Source organism: Eubalaena glacialis, chromosome 5 (genome assembly GCF_028564815.1).
Source record: "Eubalaena glacialis isolate mEubGla1 chromosome 5, mEubGla1.1.hap2.+ XY, whole genome shotgun sequence".
Taxonomy (NCBI): Eukaryota; Metazoa; Chordata; class Mammalia; order Artiodactyla; family Balaenidae; genus Eubalaena; species Eubalaena glacialis.
This window is the reverse complement of record NC_083720.1, coordinates 109,783,287-109,806,404: the sequence shown is the minus strand read 5'-3', so window position 1 is coordinate 109,806,404 and position 23,118 is coordinate 109,783,287. Positions and strand designations below refer to the sequence as shown.

General features: G+C 38.9%; 1 protein-coding gene across 1 annotated transcript in view; it reads right to left on the bottom strand.

Moving 5' to 3' along the window:
- The window catches only part of CPE (carboxypeptidase E), a 79,769-nt gene extending 58,792 nt beyond the window's left edge, over positions 1 to 20,977 (bottom strand). Inside the window, exon 1 of the mRNA XM_061191574.1 lies at positions 20,488 to 20,977. Coding sequence (XP_061047557.1) covers positions 20,488 to 20,803 — 316 coding nt within the window. The 5' untranslated portion in view covers positions 20,804 to 20,977. The remainder of the gene's footprint in view (positions 1 to 20,487) is intronic.
- Between the last annotated feature and the right edge of the window lie 2,141 nt (positions 20,978 to 23,118).

The following is a 23,118-nucleotide window of genomic DNA, read 5'->3' as shown; positions in this document are numbered from 1 at the left end:
ATCAAAATGACAGAAAATAACAAGGTCAATAGGATGTGGAAAAATTGGAACCTTCATATACTGATGGTAAGAATGTAAAATGGTGCAGCCACTTTGGAAAACAGTCAGGCATTTCCTAAACATGTTAAACTAAATGTTACAATATGACCTAGCAATTTCACTGCTAGGAATATACCTAAAAGAAATGAAAACATATGTCCACACAAAAACTTGTACATGAATGTTCATAGTGGCATTGTTCATAATCATCAAGAAGTGGAAAACAATCCAAATGTCTATCAAGGTGAACGGATAAATAAACTGTGGACTATTCATATAAAGAAATATTATTTGGCAATAAAAATGAATTAAGTACTGATACATGCTACAACATGGATGAATCTTGAAAACATTATGCTAAATTAAAGAAGCCAGTTAACAAAAGACCACATATTGTATGATTCCATGTATATGAAATACCTAGAACAGGCAAATCTATAGAGACAAAAAGTAGATTAGTGATTGCCGAGGGCTGGAAGAAATGGGGAAATGGAGAATGATTGCTAATGGGTACAGGGTTCCTCGTTAGGGAGATGAAAATGCTCTAAAATTGACTGTGGTGATGGCTGCACAGCACTGTGAATACAATGAAACCAATGAATTTTATCCTTTAATGTGTGAATTGTTTGGTGTGTGATATCTATCTCAATAAATAAAATTTATTGTAATAAATATACTGTCATAAAATAATAATAACAGCAAGGCTTTTCGGCCATTAAAATAAAAGAAGCAGGTTTTAGGATACAGCTTGAGAACAGTGTGACTGAAATCTCAGGGAAAAAAACTGTGACGTCAGTTCAATTATATTCTTCTTGATTACAGTGTGTCAAAGGAAATTTTTTAAAAAGATGAAAATGAGATTAAAAATGTGAATTACAAGGGGCTAGTGACTTCATCTTTTTATGTCATTAGCAAACCAGAAAATACATCTCCCATGGCATATATTGTAATTTAAATCTTGTTCAAAAATTAAATCATTGTCACATTAATAGTAATGGCAAGATTTTGGAGCTGGAGCCCTAGTGATTGTCTATTTCAACTCCCAGTTTTTACAAAAATAAACTTCTCTACCATTTTTCATACCATTCCATACTGCTTCCCCTCTAGTATGCAAACATTAGTTTTTACTTAATGCAATTCTAATAAGTTGTCTTCTGGAACATGTGCTTCATGGCCTCAAGTATGCAGATTTATTTTTATCTTAATTTTCTCACACTGTCTTCTTTTCAAGCTTTGCTCATTTGAACCTTTGTTGTTTTGGTAGGTGGTGATGGTTTTCTTTGTGATATACACACATCATAACCATTCACCCTTCACCTTTTTCCTTTTAATATCTTGTCTAGATAGTTATACAGAACTACAAAAGAATCAAGTAGCAATCTAAAAACTCTTCATAATACCATTCATTTTTAGTTCTTTCCCAGTGCTGGACTTCTTAAATCTGAGCTCAAATTTGGTGTGTCTACACTTCAGTTCAAGACCATCTCCCAGTATTTGTTTCAAATCTTGAAAAGAGGAGGAAGTCTGGCTCAAAAAAATGATATCTTGATCTATAAGGAAGTTTTACTAAATCTTTAATAAATATATCTTATCAATGAAGTTATAGTCTTCTAAAAAACTGATATGAAAAAAAAGTAATCTACAGATTTATCACCTTCCCCTACCTATCTTTTCCTCTTTATCCCACTGTCACCACCCTCTTCTAAGTCCTCATCAAATTATGCCACTATTATTTCAACAGCCTCCTGGCCCTCTTCCCTGTCCCAACTTTTAATACATCTGGCTTGATAATAAAATAATTAAGTTTACTAAAACACCGATTTTCATAGAGTCACCCCTATACTTACAAGCTTACAGATGCCCCTGTTATCCACCATCGTCTCTAAGCTTCTTTGTCCAGCTTTCAGGGTCTCATATATTGTGGTACCCCCCAGGCTCTTCAAAAATATTTCGTGTTCCTGCAAACATGGACCCTCTTCCACTCAGATAGGTAAGTGTTCTACGTTTCATCAAGATGGGATATATGGTAGGAGAATAAGGTTTGGGGAAAAATAACAGTCCCCGTTATTTACTAAAGATTATCATGTGCCATGAATGACGTAAAGCACATTACGTGTGCTATCTCATTCTCTCCCTACATAAATGTGTGTGTGCGAGGTTTCCTGATTTTACAGAATGAACACTGAGCCACATAGAGATTAAATATCTTCTTCAAGGTTTCTAAGCAACTAAATGGCACAGCTGACAACCTATGTCTGTCTTATTCCAACACTCAAATTCTTGCCCACGTGTTGAATTTCACTTACAGTGAAACTGTCCACTAGGCAGATGAATATGCAAATCTGAAGTTCAAGAAGAGAAACTAGAGTGATATTTTGCAGTTACTGTCTTATGGTTAGCTGTACCTATCTCTAAGAATGAGCTTGTCCACAGAGAGGGAGTATAATAAGAAGAGAAAAAAACAGGAACAGAATTCTGAGCAAAAGGGGAGCTCAGAAAATACTGAGAAGATATGAGGAGAACCAGGAAAGTTACCCAGCACAAGTCAGAGAAAAGGAATTTCAAGTCACAGTAAAGAGCATGATCAACTCACAAAGCAAAAAAAAATAAGTAAGGTCAAGTGAAGTAAAGATTGAAAACCGCTCACTGGAATTGTTAAGAGTTAGGGTGACTCAGAACTTAGCATCCAAACCTGAACAGTTTTCAGAGTAAAAGAGGGCTGTATTAGCAAATACCCCAGGACCATGGAATATTGTCCCATGCAAACCAGGACACATGGACACCCTGTAAAGAAGTCACCAGTGCCCTTCATACAAACAGTTTCAATAGAGAGACGCAGTGCAAGCCACACTGCTGTGCGTTGAGAATGAATGTGCGATGAAGAGGTAGAGAGAGAGACTAGTCTTTCAAGAACTTTGGTTTGATTGATGGGTAACAAAAAGGTTAGTTAGTGTTGGAGGGGAATCCACCCCCCACTTCCTCCTTCTTCCTTTGTCTGGCTCTTTCCTCTCAACTCTACTGAAACTGCTTCCCCAAATGGCACCAGTGATCTCCAACCAGCTCAGGCAGAGAATAAGCATCCTCTGCTTCACCCACTTCCACAGCATCTGCATTGTCCGATGCCGCTAGCCCTTGAAACTCTCTCTTGCCGTGATTTTGAGGCACTGAATTTTATCAGTTGTCCCTATTTCTCTGACTACTCTCTGCTCTCATCTACCTCTCCTAACATTAAAATCATCAATATATCCCAAGTTTCTGCCCTGAGACACCTTCTCTCTTTTGTTTATTCTCTCTCCCTCATGGTCTCATCCACTATCACCACTTTCACCTTCACCAGTCACGCAAATGAGTCTGAAATCTTTTCCTCTGTCCTCAAAACTTTCTCCTAAAATGAAGATCCTCATTTCAAACGAAGGACCATACAACTCTCTCCAGTGGTTGGTCCACAACACCAGGTCACCAAATCTGTCAAAAATACACATTACCTTCTTTGTAAACCAGCAATCTGTACGTTTTCTTTTCTACAAATTGCCACACAGATGACATCTAAACCCTCAGCGTGGTAGTCAAGGTATGGTTAGAGCCTACCTGTTAAGATTTTGCTTCTACTACACATGCAGTAAGCTCTAGACAGAAAGTGTTCTGTCAGCATTCACTGCACATTATGTGGGAACCCACTCTTAGAGAGGTAGGGGTTATAACTTTGATGAATGCTACTGCTTCTTCTAGAATTCTCTCTTCATCTTACACTGGCTAAGATTCTGGCCAATCGGGCCCCACTTCTTCCACAGGGACTTCTTGGTATCCTTACTGAATGTCCCAGGCCATTCTTTAATCTCAAACTCAACTTTGTATTTCTACGGCACTGCAGGTCCTTAAGACATATTCTGTCTCGATTATCATAACATGTACATAACTTGTGCATTATCCTCCCTACTATATTGGAAGCTCCTTAAAATTAGGGTATGTCTCTTAATAGATACACAACAGCTATTTATTATTTAGAATGGATAGTTGTCATTTGTGTAATAGATGCTCTTGACATCTTTTCATTCTTTACTTGAAAATCCATTATGTTGATCACCCTCAAATACAAAAGAAAAACTGACTATTCATGCTCTGACATATTAAGCATCCTCAGTAATCATTATTTTAAAAAATATATCTCTAACTATATAGTTTATGGACACGCAATGTGAGAGAACATTTTATTGAATGGGTCCATTTTTAGGTACATAAAAAATAATGTGACCACGTAAAGGTGTATATTTAAGCAATTAAATTTGTATAACACAAGCAAGCTCAAAAGTAAAGCCCTTTAATTCCTAGTGTCATAGCCTAGAATTATGAATTACTAATTGGCTATAATAGGCAGTGATTTGAAGCAGAACTTCTTAGTCACTGATTAGTTAAAACAATGAACGCCAGTAAAGCCTATTTTTTTTTTAAGATTATTTTGCCTGTTTTTTTTTTTTTTTTTATAACTGTGCCTTGATTTCTTTTTATTTATTTATTTATTTATTTATTTATTTATGGCTGTGTTGGGTCTTCGTTTCTGTGCGAGGGCTTTCTTCTAGTTGTGGCAAGCGGGGGCCACTCCTCATCGCGGTGCGCGGGCCTCTCACTATCGCAGCCTTTCGTTGCGGAGCACAGGCTCCAGACGCGCAGGCTCAGAAATTGTGGCTCACGGGCCCAGTTGCTCCACAGCATGTGGGATCTTCCCAGACCAGGGCTCGAACCCGTGTCCCCTGCATCGGCAGGCAGACTCTCAACCACTGCGCCACCAGGGAAGCCCAGCAAAGCCTATTTTTAACACCTCAGTGTGTGTCACCCGGTATTCTTTGTCCAACAGAACTGTACCTTTAAATAGGGCTAATGCCAGATGGGCTCCTCAATAACAAAACAGCAGGAGGCAACATATTAATGCTACTCAAAAAGCAAGTCTGCAGACACTCAACCAGTGAAATTAGTCTTCAGTTGCTAAGCCTTTCTGTCACCATGGCAACACCTAGTTCAGAAAAAATATTGGATTTTCAAGATAAATGGGCCACCTGTCTTAAAACTCCAGTATCCTCCAAGCTTATGATCAGATACTTCAGCTAAAAGAACTGCCTAGATCTTCTCACTCATCTCCAATCAGGTCTACCTATGAAAAGCCATTTGCCCTTCCATTTAAAAATATTTATGTACATTCAGTTTCTAACTTTATTGACTTCCTAGATAAACACACCCCATTTAAAGGGGTGTGTGTATGTGCATATACTTGCAGGCTAACAGTTCTAAATATAATGACAAATGTTACTGTCTTAGAAATTTTTCACTGGTACATACTCTTATCAGTCTGTTATTATATCTGATTCAAGAGAATCAAAAAAATAATGTGGAAAGACCAGAATGACATTCGTATTGTTATCTAAGATATCTAATATGAATGTTCAAAGTAACAATTAAATCTTACTTTTAATACAGCTTCATTTTTAAGTTGAAATGATAATTTTCCCCAAGGGAGATGATCTTCTTTTACCTCATGAAAATACAGGGTATCTAAAATAATGTTTGGAAATATATTGTAGAATCAAGATATGATGGTGGGGTGGAAAGGAGGCTTACTTTGGAAGCAAGGAGACAGGCTATCTTAGAACATGGCAGCAGCTCCCACTCAAATCACATGGTAAGAAGAATTCTCCAAAAAGGAAAGGGAGAAAGGCAAGAAGAAAGGAGACAATTCAGAAGAAGGAAAGGGGATGAAGCAAACGGTATCTAATGCACTGATTTTTTGTATTTATTTAACAATGTAGCTATATATAAATATATTTTTCATATCTTGGTTTTGCCACTTATAAGCCCATGATCTCTCAGGTAAGGGAACAAATTACTTACCTCTCTGTGCTTCAGCTTCCTAATTTATAGAATGGGGTTAATAATAGTATCAACTCCATAGGGGTTGAGGATTAGATGAGTTAAACCTTTAAACAGTACTTGACATATACTAAGCATTATTTAAGTATGAGGGAGAAAAAGTATACTCATTTTATTTTCACAACATTTAAATATGCTTGTTTAGCCTTTCTATTTCATCGTTAAACTTTATTTTCCACCTTACTTATACTGTTTCTTAATGCTTTTTGTTTTCAAGTTTGCTCACTTCCTTCTTTTATTTTAAATGCTATGTTTCACTCTTTTTAACCATCTTTTATTATCTTAACTTCTTACCTGAGATTTCCTATATTTGATGACTCACTTCCCCACAGCTCCCTCAAAGCCAGGTTGTAGGAGTTACAACAGACCCCAGGCCACAAACCGTGGTGAGTCTGACATCAACAGCTCCTACATCACCTGGGTCACCTCAGCCCAGTTAAAGATGACTTAAGGAACTCATCCCAGGAACCAAAAACCTCCCTGTGCAAAAAACACAGCTGATGATCTGAAAAGGTTTTCTCATGAAAAACTTTGTTGTATTTGAAATTTTAGCATAAGCGCATGTGTGTGCACACGCGTGCGCGCGCACACACACACACTTACTTTTCCTTTGAAGAGAGGAGAAAAGAGAAGACAAAGTAAATGGAACATCTTTGGGGTGCCTCCTTTTTGTGGGGAGAAAAAAGTTGCAATGGTCTTAGAATAACTGACTGGATAAAAGTCAATCTAGTTTTTTACTTACTTAAGAGAAGGGGGGGATCTTCTCCATCTCAGGGTTAGCCAGGTCCTCTGGCCCATGCACGCGAGGCTGGGTTGTCATATCCTACTTCTGAAGTACTCTGGGCACCCATGGGCCTTGCACCTACCGGGTTAGCACTCTCTAGGATTAACGTTTCCTGAGGGTCCTGTACAATTCTCTACATAGGAAAAAACAGCCAATAGCTTTGAACTACACAGAATGCACAGCATTTATGATTTCAAGTTTTATCCTGAACTGTCTATTTAGCTTCTAAGCTGAATATATACTTAACAGAAAGCAAGAAACAGATGAAACCTGGATTTACACTCTTTTCTTTTCATTCTAATCCATTTATATAAAAGAACTTGGAAAATGATGCTAAAAAGTCACTTTTTAATAGTCTGGCAAAGAAATGGCTGCTAATAAAACTGCCCAATCAAATGATCACAGTATTACTCACTGACCCCTGCTGCACTCAGAACTCTCGCCCCTCAGCCCTTCTTCCTGACCTTGCACCTGATTAGGCTCTGGGCTCCTACTCTCCTAATGCCCAATGGTTATGACTGTGCACAGACCAAATGGGGAATTAAAGTAATTATCTGAATCATTCAGACCAAACACCTTCATCTGAAATAACATAGTCATCAAAAGGCAAGTTATTTACCCTGAATTAACTAAAGCTACCTTGTCATTTCACTGTGTTATTAGCCCACTTCCTGCTCATGAGATCACCATCTCTCACACAAACATCAGCCTGAAGATCTGGGCATTTTTTTGCTTGCCCATATCCTGACTATAAATTACCAACAGAACTTATCATCTAATCATTTTGGTAGAGTTTCTCAAATGGCAAAAACCAAAACAAAAAATTTCACCCATATTTTATGTATATTCTTAAACTCTTGCAATAATTCCACTATTTTCTGAACAATAATTTAAGGAGGCACTTTATTCCAGGTATAGTTCCTATACATATTTATTGTTTTAATATAGGCTATTTGTTAGATATGCAATATATCAATAATTCTTATACCATAGTAATGTTTTATAAAAGATTAATAAATATGGAAATAAAGTTCTTTAAGAAACTGTATGCTGATTGTTGGTTTGGAAAAATTCTGAACAAATACGTAATCCTCTTTAGCACAAATAACTTCTTTCACATTAAAATTTAATGCAGACACATGAACAGGTCAACATGAGCACTATTTTCCTGAAAGGAAACCTCACCCAATTTAAGTTATTTATTCTCCATGCCCCTAATCTCCAACATATAATTCATTCTGCTTGGCGCACACGAACCTCGAATTGGCTTACAAACCATAACGTTACTAAAGGCTCTCTCCCAGTGTTTACATTCTCCTGGGATCAGGATTCCAATTTGGAATACACAACTCAGGAATCTGGGATTTCACTGTAAATGGTCAGTGAGATGGGGGATGTCTGGCTGACATTCCAAAAAAATTGCCTTTATGTCTTCTAGGAAGCACTATGGTACAGTATATGTCTGATCTTTATTAATAAGGTTAATAAGTTCTTGTTTTGTAACTTGTGTAACTGTCCTTCCTTGGACAACCTCTGGTTTTGCCAATCTTGAAGCAAGATTAAGTACTTCATCCCATCTCCCAAAGCAATCTACCACACAAAGCATCACAGAGCATAGAAGATTCTGTGACGTCGCCATTCAACATGTCTGTTATCCCCAAAGTTCTCGTAAGCCACCAGCCATTAAGTCTTTCTCTCCCTCTCTGACTCTCCATCCAGCCTCTGAAAATATGCTTCTTTTTATTCAATATTTTTATTTATTTAAACTGAATAAGTTTAGCCCATTCCTGAGCCCTGAAGGCCCAGACCTCAAAAGAGTTCATCAGAACAGCCTTTCAACAAAAGCTCGTTTCTTTCTTGAGAGAGGATTCTACTGCCAAGAAAAATAATATTTTCTGTATACTAGTGATTTACTTCAATCCTTTCTGGATTTTTTTGCCACTCAACATACTCTCCCGCCACCCAGGCCCGGTCCCTCCACCTGGAAACACCCATACCCATTACAGCACATAGGTCAGGAAACTGCTCTAAGAAATTGAAAACACACTGATAAGTTACATTCCTGTACACTCCCTCACAGACTTCAGTCCACGTAAATAATTCATGACCCTCAATGGCCACAGAAGTTATGTTTATCCCCCATCTGTATACATTGCTGTGAGGAATATTCTGAAACGAATGCCCAACTTCCTGTATCAGGAAATGGGTTCTAGCCTCCTCCAAGGCTACACAAGCTCGAGCAGGTTGTTTAAAATCTCTCTGAAACTCAATTTATTCATCTATAAGAGTGTTCCTTCCAGCTAGGAAAAAAAAACTATAATTCAATGTTTCACAGTTCTATGTAACACTAATAAAGACTGGGCTTAACACAAGGAGTGATTCAAAATAAATTTACCCTAATCAAAAACGTATAGTTGGAAATTTTAAGTAATAAATATTTCTGCATAGTGAATTTTTCTCCCAAAAGCATCCAACAAACTACATGGTCATATATAAGTGTTAGACAAGAGCAGCTAGATGAATGCTCTGGAGTGGCTGCAGGGCATGTATGCAGCTATGGGCTGCATCCTCCTTCAATAACTCAGACTATAGCACTTTCTTGTTGTGGTTCTTATTTTTGTTAAATACAGTTTTTGAAATGCATAATCAAAACAGAACACGAATTGAGCAGTATATAACTGCTGGAAATTGGCCTAATAAAATCAAAATTAGTTGACATCTTTTTACTCCATGCCTTCAAGAGAGTGTTCAATAACAGCTACCTAGAGGGGAAAAGGAATTGTAATCAATTATTGCCTATTACAATATAATATACATTATATGCTTAATATCATATTTATATGATATATATAGCCATATCATTATATATATCATAATATATATATCATTGTGTATATATATATATATATATATATATATATATATATCATAACCTCCATCCCAAATAGTTTTACCCTCATGATGAGGGAAATCAACCCTAAAGGACAGCACCCTAAAAACTATATTCTAACAAGGTGGAAATTTCACATGTTAATGGAATGTAATTATCTGTCACAAGACTTACTGAATATTGGTATGTCACCGCTATGGGGGATAGTGGAGAAAAAGACACAAGAAGCGTGAATGATCTTACACTGGCATAGAATGATGTCCTCTTTTCTACTTTCCAGATGTGGTTCATCCTTTAAGACCTGCTCAAGTCCCCGCCTCCTTCTGAAAGCCCTCCTTTGATAATCTCTCTCAACTTCCTGTGGAAATTGAATTAATATCTTCATATTAAGTACTTTGTAAAATACTGTTGTTTGTTGCTCCTTTTGTAAGTATCTCTTCAATTTGCAGAATGTCACTAATATAGCAGGCACTTGGCAACTCTTGTGAAGTACATTCGAACTACAAATATAATAACACACACAGTAATGAAAGATGTACTTCGTTCTGACCTGCAGTACTCAAAAGAGTTTGATTTCTAAATGTGAACTGATTTAAAAGCATTTCTATCCGGTATTTCCAAATGTCTAGTGAATGAATGCCTTTAGTTTTCTTGGTAATTTGTCCAATTAGGGTGATTTATACCTGCAAGTTGTTAGTAGGGTCTAAAAATAATAAAGTGTTACTACCTTGGTCTGGGAACTGAGGACATCATGGAAAATGTGGTATGGGCTATAAAGGAGAGCCTTCTTGGCCTCTTGGAAATGCTTGTAGGGGTATGAATGTTTTGCTTATGCTACTGTCTTTACAGAGGCTATAAACACTTTACCTTCATTCTATAAGTTTGGGGAAAATACCAGCCAGTCTCACCCTCTGTACATTCATTTCAGAAACACATTCTCATTCATTCCCTCTCCCTGTGCACACAGGTCATAGAATTACCGCTGCCAGCGATTCAGCTTCAATGTTAAAATAACAACAGCAACAATACAAGTTTTAAAACTATTCAGGAAAAATGCTTGATGTTCCTAAAACTTACATGTCATTTTTTAAAATACAGTTTGTGCAAACTGAAGTAGAGTCCAAAGAGAAGGGGAAATGGTTTATTAGAACAATACCAGGTGCTCCCAACTCCCATCTATCCAGCAATTTGAATCAACTATGAAAAGCACACCAAAAAATCTAGAAATAATGGAAAAGAGGTCTCAAAAATATTAAAAACACTTATCACATAGTTCATGGCTTTTACCACTCGTGCAAGGCCTAGCATTCTCCTCAACATACAGCCCCCCATGTAGACACTGAAGTGAAATTAATATACTCTGTCAACGAAGCTTCTCCAGGCCAGTCCACAGGTACCAGTGAAGAGCAAATTAGGCACTAACATGGGTTTGAGAGATACAGTAAGATTGTGTATAACTCACACATATGAACCAATCCCCTGTAGATACTGAGGGATGACTACACAGACTTAACCAAAATGTGCATATTTTAAGACTCACAAGATTCTCCAAAACATAAATAACAGCATAATAACACCATAAGTATCAGCAATTTATGTACCTTTTCATAGGGAATTAAGATCATTGTGACAAGATCTTTAAAAAACAAGAAAATCCACATTTCTAATTTTTCTTTTAAATACTTTTCAACAATAGGCAGACTCTTCCTGCATCTTTAAGTCCCCATAAAGATAAGTATTATCTAATTCCTCACCTGTGATAGGTATGAAATAGCTGTTCATTTAGGACTAAACGAGGTTGTTTATGGGGAACCATGGAGTAAATGGCTGACAAATGAGCCAACACATATCCCAGTGGGTTCATGACCCACATTTATCAGATGAAAGCCTCCCAGCTGATACCCAGACAATGACCCTTTCTTATTCTAATACCCACAGAAGAGGGGGAAGCAGAGGGGTACGGGGAGAAGTACACGCAGGGCCACATCCATCTGTTAGGGTCTCCAAGCCCGCCTCAGTGGGTACCCAGTCAGAATCCTCCTGAAAGTAAAGGCAAATTTGGCCAAATATTTAAAATCCTGGTGGAATATCTGACCATACTTAAAGAGGGCAACAAGAGCCCAAGAAAACTTTCTGAAAGAAAAAAACTTTTGAGAAATGATTTTTTCCATATAAGCCACTTAGATAAAAAATTCTTCAGTTCCTGATAAAAGCTATAGAAAGAAGTAAAAACAATTAAATTGAAGGGTATTTTATAGATGTAAGTGAAATTTAAAATACTGTAAAATGACGGCTCCACTCATGATTATCCTGCTGTCATCAAGACTTAGACAAAACCTACATGTCTATACAGTATTTCAGTCTATGTGTCAATATAGCATTAGTCACTATACATCTATAAAATATTCACATGAGAAATATCTACCTATATTTTATATTGCTTTAACATGTTCCAAAAACTGAATTTGACTCGAGAAAATACATTTAACAAGCAGATTTCTCTCTATATATTTTGCTATATAGGTTCCGTTGATTTCGTAGAGTTAGTGCTGTTTCCAAAAGTACATTAACTTAATTCCCATGATGCTGATTATGTGCAGAAACTGGCCTAACATTTACTGAGTTCCCACAATGAATAACACTGGTTTTCTCCAATAAAATTTAAAAAAATTATGCTGAACGATGTCACGACTTGAGACAAATGGAACTATTTCAATAGATCTGTTGTACTTTAAAATCAGATGTCCGACACCACACCTAAAACACTAAAAGGGCAAAAAACATTTTATTTTGCAAATGTCTAACATTCCCAGTAGTTTCACCTGCAGGTACTGTCTTTATATCCGCTACATCAAGAATAGTATAGGGAACTATTTGACCCTGGCATCTATATGCAGCATGTATTTTGTAGAATCAAGGGATATGTCCACTGGTTATAAAACACGTCAGTTAAGCTCAACATGCGAAAGAGTGAATCCAAGACCAGTACCCAAATACACATTCCAATATGCAAAGGAACTGCTTAAAAGGGTGACCAGCAGATAGAGTAAAATAGCATATACATAGTGGGCATTCGTTAACTATTCCCTAAATTAAATTGACAGTACTAGCTATATTGACAAAAGCCTACAGCTTCTTTTCCTCTTGGAAAGTCAATTTTAGCTTAGAATGATACACAGCAATTTTTATAAAGGTTATGAGAAAAGGTTGTTTTAAAAATTACCCCTTGGCTAGGAAAAGAAAAATAAGAGTATTCAGGACATTGGTCAGGGATGTGATGGTCCAACCTGTATAGTCAAGTTTTCCTACTCTGAACTCATGGTCAAAGCTTATGATTTGTACAAGTTGCTGAAATGAGCTCTAGAAACAAGATATTTCTTGGGGAAAAATTACAGAATGGCAGTGAAGGAAGATTTTCTGGTTTTGAATACTTTAGGCTATGCAGGAAGGGAAATTGTGTAGGTCCATTCTGGTGGCATCACTCTGGGATCTGAACATCTGAGTAGCTGCCTGCATGTGCAAATACATGAGATAATTGTTGCATTTCCCAATTACCTTGACATGAATCACCACAGCAAGGGATTTTTTTAGAACCTGGATTTAAGTTAAAAGTCCCATTTAAAAAATAAGTAATCTGTATCTACTTTTTAAATAAACAGCTTCTGTTTGAAATCAAACGTCTTTAAAGTGAATGGCATTATTATTATTGAACTATGATGCTCAGAGTGATTTCATAGTAAACAGATTTCTATTAAAAAAACAAAATATTTACTGGTAGTAGAAAGTTGTTTCAGGGTTTATTATCATAATTAACTTATTTATTTTTGTTTAAGAATCAACTTTGTAATTCTCTACATTAGCCACCTTAAAAGTTACTACCTAGGGACAGTTAAAGTTGTAGGTAAAGCATTGGAACATTAATAAGAGGTACTGGCAACACAGTCTCTTCTCTGAGGCCACATTGTATTAGAAAGAGCTGGCTGCTGGAAGGCCTACAAAACACCACATCCTGAATTTCAAAAGAAAGAGAAACATTTGCAGAGCAATGGACTGGCAGCGATTCCTGTAATTAACGAGATGGGAAGGAAAGAGCAAATTTAAACATGTCTCAAATCTGAGCTCATTAGACCCATCAGCTCACTTTCAGATAAATCTCCTCCTCTTCAGCATTTTCAAGTGCATGATTTGAATGCCATTTTCATGAGGGAAGGAAAGTTAAAACCTGGAGATGAATGGCTTCTATGTGTAAAACAGCCATACTAAGGGCTCAGAATAGATTTTTTAAAAGCCAAAAATTTTACTAAGTGAATTTTTACTAATTATCTTTAGAACTTTTATTTAACACTTAAAAACCAGCTTAACTTTCTATCAATAAAATGTCTCAAGAGGAAAGAGGCCAAGAGGAAACGAGCCTCAGACTACTTCACTTACAATAAACACACTCGAAAAGACATGCAATAGATGGATTTCTCCATTATGCAAAACCGGATGCATCACAACAAAATATAAGTGTTCACATAAGGAAAATACCATTTCTATCCTTTCTTGATATCATGCTTCTGGCATGCTAACATGTATTAACTCAACACTGAACTTCAACACAGCATTGTTTTGTGATGCCCATTCTTGCCTGTTTGAGAAATTTCATTTATTCCGCAAACATTCACTGAGTGGCTGCTATGTCCTAAGCATAGAACTAGACATTTGGGATAAAGAAATGCGCAAAATACAACTCCTGACCACAAGGATCTCACAGCTCACTGGGGGAACACATATACCAACAACAGAAAGTGCCATAAAAGAGATAATAATAATTGTTGACATACTTAATTAAGAGCTTTACATTTACTACTTCATTTAATCATCACATTATTGTCATTTCGTAGGTGACGAATCTGGGGCTTTGAGAGAAGTTAAGTGACTTGCCGAAGAACATTTAGTTTAAAATAGGAAGCCATGATCTAAACTCAGGTCCCCTGACATTGAAGCATATACTGTAAACCTTGATGCTACCACTCTTCAAAGAACTGTGGAAACACAAAGAAAAGACCCCAGTGGGGGTAAGAAAATTAGGGAGGGGTGAGAAAGGAGATTTCGAAGATCTTTCACTTACACTGAGTCAGTAGAAGAATAAAGTAGTCAGGACCTGAGCAGTTTTATTATAAATTCTTCAGAAAAATAAGTTAGTTTGCCTAAGTAAATGCTGGAATTGCCCTAGATTTGTTTAGCTACCTGAAGATATAGTCATAAAGACATCCTCAAATAACGATGAACACTTACACTGTTTCTATTGAATGAAGCAAAATAAGATGTCAAGCTGAAGCAAAGCAGGAATGTCCTACATTTTAAAAATCGATAGAAGACAAACGTTTGTGAACGAGGAAACATTGATGATGAGAGGGTAGAAGTCCATCAGGGCCGCCTGCTGGGCTTGTGCAGATGGGCTTCCACTGGAACAGGTAAGCATCCAAGGTCTCCTGTGATGACACACCAAGGAGGCCCCCTCCCAATGAGGAAAGCCAATGGAGCACACTCCACACCAACTTCCAGTTGTGAAGAAACATTTTAGCAAATTACCCCATGTTCTTAATAACTAGATGAAAGCAACTTCATTAAATTCTTTTCTATACTACTTTGGCCTCACAGCAGCCCTGTGAGGTTTGAGTTTTTAAAGTATCCCTATTTTATAGACAATAAACGGAGGTACACAGAAGTTAAAAGCATGAAGCTACGTAACAATAAAAGAATGGTAATGCATTTGTCAACTTTAATCTTTCCCATCGAAAGTATCTGTCCTATGCCTCGTTGCCTCAAAATCATGTTCTCAATTCAATAAGTGTAACTTAAGAGCTTACTCTACATAAATCACTAAGTCAGCTGTTTATGGGCAAAAAAATGGAAAACATATGCTCCCCACCCCTAAGGAACTCCCTATTTGAGTGTCTCTGCTAGAGAATTACCAAATCAATCCTTCAAAGTATGATAATGAATAATAATGAGCTAGTGCTGTGCTTCTCTAACTAGTGCAATGCCAGGTACAAGATAAGCTCCTTGGGGGATAAAAGGGAGTTCCATGGTGAAAAAGATTGGAAAATACTGTACAGCAAACATCTTAGTTGGAGGTTTGAAACGTACATTAGCACATTAGAGGCGCTGATAAGTCTTGCAATATATAAACCTGTTTATCTTTGTTTACCTAATCCTTCTCAAACCAAGCTGAACTAATGTTCCATTGAATACACTTTGGGAAAAGCTGGCTTATGTATCACCGCTTCTTACTGGAGCTGTTTTTGCATTTGTCAAAAATATCTTTCCCAAAGAACGGGAAAGGTGGGTATTGGAATATCCTCTGTGCTACACAATGAGGGAGATGCTGGCAGATGATTCCTTTGCCGCCTCTCAAATCAGTTTCCATAGAAAGACACTTATTTTGTCTGAGTACAGGATATAATGTTAGGGGCCAGCTCAATTTCCTCTCTTCCTTTAGCCAATCACAAGTCAATCAAGTACATTATTTCTGGCAAGAGTTACATTGACTCACTTGGGTCTAAAAATAACTCTTGACCACGTGTGGTATATCTAGATCCTTCTCCACAAACTAATGTCAATATTCACCAGTTGTAAGGTGCTACTCAGCTGTAATCATTGCCCACTAATTCACACTAATCTGGTATTAAAAGAGGCCATACGAAATAACCAAAACCCCACTTTTTTTTTTTTGAGTTGTATAGAAATCTTGCCAGCATTTAATGTTGCATCACAATATTTGGCAAATGCACATTGGCATTCATACACTTTAAATGTGAACATATTTGGGGAGGAACAAGTCCAAAATAATCATTCCGGCCTTTGAGAGACGAAAATCTATGCCCTAAAGAATGTTTCTAAGATAACATTTTAGCTATAAATCAGATTTTCTCCCCAAGAGCAATCTTAAACTACACGTGAAAGAATTAGTGTTTTAAACAAACTAATCTTAACTCATGTTTAACCCTAGGAGGAGTGGTCTGGGAATACAGATTCCATTGCTTAGACATAAATTAAGAAAGGCTTCTTTTATGAGTACTGCAATAATTGCTATGCATACCTAGGAGAGCATATATTTGGGTTTGAGAACATGAGTCCCTGTGTGTAGAAACATTTTAAATGTATAAAATATAAGCAAACAGAAAGAAAAATGGGAAACATGATCAGGCTTGGCAGGTATCATACCTCATGGGAACATACCCAAGAGCAGAGACTCAATCTTAGCCAAGGCTCCATCCCAGCCCCATGTCTGGCGTCCAGATTCATAATGTGTGAGGAGATGAGACTGGGGCCAAGACCATGCACAGTTCTTCTGAGAATGGCTGAGACCCACCACCCTCCTCCAGTAGATTTGTGCAGGCCTCCAAAGTGATCAAAATGAAAACTGAGACCCAACGTCCAGCTGGTCAGGAATCAAGCGGACAGAATAGGTGTGGATACTCCTCCCTGACCAATTCCAAATAGAATTTTCTTTCCCTTTTGATGAATTCAAATGTGGAATATCAGAGAGAACTGATCACTTTCAGGAGATCAGTTCAAATTCAGCCCATGGCCTGATACCAAACAAGTCCGATGATCACTTTTTTCTGCTCAGGAAGGGAGCTGGTGGGATCCAGGAACACCCTCTGTCCATAATCTGCAAATCTAACCACATCAACTTCTACCACAGGGAAAGACTTGATGTATATATGTTGTTTTGTTTGGGGAGAGTTTTTCTATTATGATAAATACTTAGACGTTAGCTATATTTTTTTAAAGTTCAGAAAAAGAATTTAGACTAAGAGGACTAACAAACCTGACACCTCTCTCTTGTTGGAAGATAAAATGAATATGGGCAACTTGATCAAAGTTTTAGTCAAGTAAATGAATTTGCTAAGCTAAATATTATTTCTGAATAGCTTCATCAGAAACATTATTTTAACCTTCCCCAAAACACTTATAATGTGAAAACAGCGAAGACAGTTGCCCTCTTTCAAAAGCAGGGGCTCTGTTAAAACATACATCTATATAAGCCACTGGAATTGGTAAATTTCACTAATCTGTACATTCCTGCCTTCTTGTCATCTATTCTTCAATAACCAAATGCCCTGACCTAACATTCGCAGTCTCCTTTCTCTGGGCCTCCCACTCCCTTCTTGCAGCACTGACCACCTTTACACTGTCCTCCAACCTCCCAATTCTCAATCCCCCACAGGGCAAGGACCATCCTGTGTATCACTGTACAGCCCATACGACTTGCCTCATCTAGAGTGTGTGGGTGGTTCAAAACACACTGATTGCATCCATTTCTATCGCAAAATAAGTATGGAAATTCCCTTCTCATTTCTTAAAGTATTTTAATCTAAAAATGAATATGAAGGCCATTTAAGAATGGTGAATACTTTCCTTCATTCAAAACTTCCTAAAAAGTTAATTCCCACAAGTGCTATCAAACTCATATACTGACCGGATCTTTGCATTCACTAGTGTTAAAAACAAGACAATAGGCCCCAAATGGAGTCACTTATACTAAGTCCCACATCACCAAACTTAATTACAGTTTTGGCTCTCCCAGAAATGGAATCTTAAACCAGTCAATCAGGAACCCTGTGATCAGCACAAGTGAGGTAATCAAGGACCCCTGCCATCCCCTAAAAGAAAGTAACCTTGTGATAACCAACCCATTTTTTGCCTAGTGTAACTTCCTTGTTCCTGCTCCCTTCTGCCTATAAAAGTCTTTCATTTTGTACAGATCTTAGAACACCTTTCTATCTGCTAGACTGACTGATGTTTAATTCATGAATCACTGAATAAAGTCAATAAGATCTTTAATATTTACCCAGTTGAATTTTTTTTAACACTAGTTCCCTGAAGATTTCCAACCTGCCCATCTCCTCTAAAAAGGTGGTGGAGGGGGAAATCACCCTGTGGTTTTTTAGTGTTTGCTCATAATAGTTTACTTCAACCTTTAAAAATACAATGGGTAGACATTTCGTATTCTATTTGTTAAGTAATACCATGAACTTAGTTTCCCTCATTTAACAAGGACTTACAAAGCATGTAATGTAAACGTTTCTTTGTCCACCTTCTTAAAATGAATTTAATTGGTGTATTCTGTGTTTAAAAGGAATAAAACATTGACGGCATTGTGTTATTCAGCAAATGACTGATTCATTTTTTTCCCTAATGTGACCTGAGTGTCCGCTATGTGCCAGACCCGGCCTGGGTGCTGGAGACACAGCCCTACCTCATGGAGCCTGCAGTCTGAGAGGGATCTGCAGATCTTGACAGACTATACATTCCAGATATTTAAGCAAAAAAATTATGGTTTTCATTTTCAAAAGCATATCGCATTCTAACAGTAATATCGCTTAACGATTTTGTTTCTAAACTTGAAGACAACAAAAAGTTAACATTCGCTTTCATATAATCTCTCTGAAGAAACAATTAACAAAATGTGAGGAACAATCTACAACAGAATAACCAAAGGTTCTAATTAAGTAGGCAGGAGAATCACAAATATTTAGATTCTCTTTATCTAAGCCTAGGATGTCTTGACTTTGATTATCTGAAATAACTGAAAATGAGTTGTCACATTTAAAATTTTTCTTTATCTTTAGATACAAACACGAAACTAATTTTCCAAATTTCCAATTCTACATGCTGAATCCTGCTAGAGAGCATTACTGAAAATGTTTTCTAGGATCTGATTTTAGGGTTTTGACTGCAAAATTATACAAACCTTTTTGTTTACATTATTTGAAGATAAGAGATATTTTCCATTTGAAGATTTATTATTTATCAACCCATATTCTTTCCATTTGAAGATCAAAGTGTCTCCATGGATCACCTATTTTCATCCCTTCTCAGTTTGGTTCTTAAATATCATTATAAAACTATCCTGGCCCTACATTGAGAATTTTTACCTGTTTTCTTGCTTTCTTTGTCATTAAAAAAAAAACAAAACAAGCATCCCATGCTAATGTCATTAGCCCAGATAACTTCAACAGTACCTTTACAATCATAAGACATAAGACCAGGTCTTAAGAGTTATATCATTTCCAAAAAGCAATGAAAAAGAAGCACCATGAACATTTTTTAAAATACCTCTTTATTAATACCAAATGCATAACATTTAACATAAGTTAAAATGTGCCCTAACACACTCAGGAGGAAGATGCATAAGATGGCCATATGGAAACATCTGTTGGAATAAAATCCTGGTCAAAAACTACTCATCTCCAAGGGCTAGAGCAACGAATATGGAATACTCCTTTTTCCTTAGAAAAACTGTGTGCAGTTTCAAGATCGGAATGCCTGCCAGAGGCCACTTTCTCACCCTCTACCACCCAATGTTGCCAAGATCCTTAACATTCCCTGAGCATCCCAGCAGCGCGTGTACCTAAGGCGCACATACAGGTAGAGGTGGGTACGTAGAGCCATCAGGACCAATAAACTGGAAATTAGGAAACAAATGATAATTGACTTTTCCTCATTTCCTCCAAGTTCCTGCCTTTTGCACCTTATCGTTCTACTCCTGTTTGCAAGGAAGGGCGACCTCCTTGCAGAGGCCTCGAAGTTGTTCCCTGCGGTCTTCGGTACAGCGAAGTGGGGGTGACAGCGGGTTTGCAGGCGCGCACATTTGCTCGCTGCGCTCCTACCTCCATCCGCCGCAGCCCCTCGGGCCTGTGCTCACCCAAGGGGGGACCTCGAGGCTGGGGAGGGCGGCCGGCCGAGACTAGGAGATGGCAATCCCCATCGCCATCCCTCCCTCCACGTCCCATCTTCCACCCCGGGCGCCCCTCTCCCTCCTCCCCCTCCGCCAGCCCACCCCGCGCGGCGCCCTTACCCGGCTCGTGGACGCCGGGGCTGTCGGACAGCTCGAGCACCAGCAGCTCGCGGCCCTCGAAGCTGCGCCCCACCGTGTAGATCCTGCTGACCGCGGCGCACTGCAGCCACACGGACACCAGCGCCTCGCGCAGCTCGGGGTAGCGGTGGTACTCGAAGGGGATGCCGTCCTCCTGAGGCCGCCGGCGCCGCCTCGCGCCCGCCGGGGGCCCTCCGGACCCCCGGGCCTCGGCGCCCAGCAGCCACGCACAGGCCGCCAGCGCCCCGCACAGCGCCAGCAGCGCGCGGCCCCCTCGCCCGGCCATCGCGCCACGCATCTCCCGTGCGGCCTCCTGTGTGCCCGGCGCCTCGGGGCGCACAGCCCACGGGTCCCCTTGCCTCGCCTCCCGGAGGCCTGGAGCCGGCAGCGGAGGGAAGACCCGAGCAGCGAGCGCGGAACCCAAGCGGAGCGCAGGACGCACCGCCGCCAAGCGCGGGACGCAGGGGAGGCGGCGCGGAGCCGGGCGGGGCGCGCGGGCGCGCGGGCGCGCGGGCGGGGAGGGGCGGGGCGGCGCCGCTGGCCGGATTTGCGGATAATCGGGGGCAGCTGCGCGATTTGCGGGCTCGGACCTACGTCACAGCCAAATGGCGCCGGAACGACCCAGGTGGGATGACAGCTAAGGTTGGGTGTGGCTATGTTGCTGTCATTGAGAGACCCGTGACACTGCCTGTGGAAAAAACACTCTGGGATTGTTAGTGCAGCCTTTTAATGTGCCATCAATTCCAAGCCGACCAGGTTTCCATCTTGATGCTCCAAAAACTAGAGAATATTGCAGAAAAAAAGAAACACAAAAGAAGTATTGGCAGCCGCTTGCCTTCTCCCCATGATGTGTCTTTAATAACTGTATTGATAGTCCAAACACAAACCCACGGGTTGGATGTTCATTGATTGCAAGGTCTGGCTGGAAAACAGAACACAATGCACTGTGATTCAGAGGTTTAAGAGACTAAAAATGCATTCTATCAATTTGCAGATACTGTCTTTAATTGTATTTATGCACATTCCTGGATTCTTGGGTTGGGGGCGCACAAGTGAGATAATGTCATCTGCCAGTGCCTATGCCAATCCCCTTCTCTAACTCCTGTGGGGAAAACAGAGTGCAGCTGGGGAGCGCCGAACAAGGGATTTAGTTTGATATTAAGGTTAAGTCTTTCCAGAACAGCTTATCTGGGTGGTTCAGGCTCAGGGTCTCCTACCTGGTTGAAACTAAGATGTTGGCCAGGAGTGCAGTCATCTAAAGGCTTGATTGGGGCTGGAGAGTCTTCATCCAAGAAAAAAATAAAAGATCAAATCCTGTTATAGAAAGAAAACTCTGATGGTGAAAGATAAGATCTCCATTCCCCTCCCATAATTATTGCAAAAATATAAAATCATTTACAGCTTTAAATACTCAGCCTTTACACAGGATTTGTAGTCCTGGAACAACTCTGGAGCAAATGTTATTCTGAAGAGGTTGCCATTTGGATTAAAAAATAGCACAAATCTAAATAAATAAATAATCCATTGGGTATTTCAAGCAAACAGTAAAACTGGACATCATGTGGGTGATTTTTCATGTTAGACATTTTTTTTCTTAACTTACTCTTTCTCCACCTGTCTAGCAGTGCAGTGCACTGAATAAAAACTTTCTCCTGGAAAAGAATCCAGATATTTAAATGATTTTATTGGATCAAAAAAAAAAAAATGCTCCTGGAGATGTTGGTTTCAAAACCCTCTGTCTACTTTTCCCACAGCAGCATGGATCTTCTTTTTTGGATTTTTTTGGGAAAAGCTGCCACTGTAAAGACATGCCACTCAGTTGAATTTGGACCCCACCATGATCCTTGTCAATGTAGGCAGAGCTAAGAACCATATATTTTTCTCTATGACCAGTCTGAGTTTGATTATGTGGTCCAGAAGTTTGAAACCAGAGTTATACTTAGATTTCTAAAATCATGCCCAAAAGAGCAACCTTGGAAACCTAGAAAAAGAAAACAGCATAGCCAAAACCAATAACTTCAGAAGTAGAAGGTTAGGATTTTCATGTTAGCAATTTAAGGTAACCACACTAATTTGAGGCAAGGTGGGCCATATACTGGTAATGACACACATAAACAACATATGATTCAGTGAAGTCTTGTGTTGCCCTTAAGCTTCTCTTCAAAGGGTGTGTTTTCTATTTTCTCCCAAATCTCAGTTTTATGGATTTCTTTTTAAACTTTTTTTGTAAATGGGTGGAATCCCACCAGCTCTGTGGCCTCACTTGAGGGGGATTTTTTTGAATCTTAGAAGTTTGTTTTCTTTAGCTATAAAATGAAAGATTTGGATTTATTCGAGTGCAGCCGGGTCATCTAGAGAATTTGTAAAGTATGCAGATTCCCAAGCCCCCACCAATGCAGAAAGTCTGCGATGGGTTTCAGGTGTTAACAAGGTTCCAGGTTTTTTTCTTGTTGTTGTTGTTGTTGTTTTAATTTATTTATTTATTTATTTTTGGCTGTGTTGGGTCTTCGTTTCTGTGCCAGGGCTTTCTCCAGTTGCAGCAAGCGGGGGCCACTCTTCATCGCGGTGCGCGGGCCTCTCACTATTGCGGCCTCTCTTATTGCGGAGCACGGG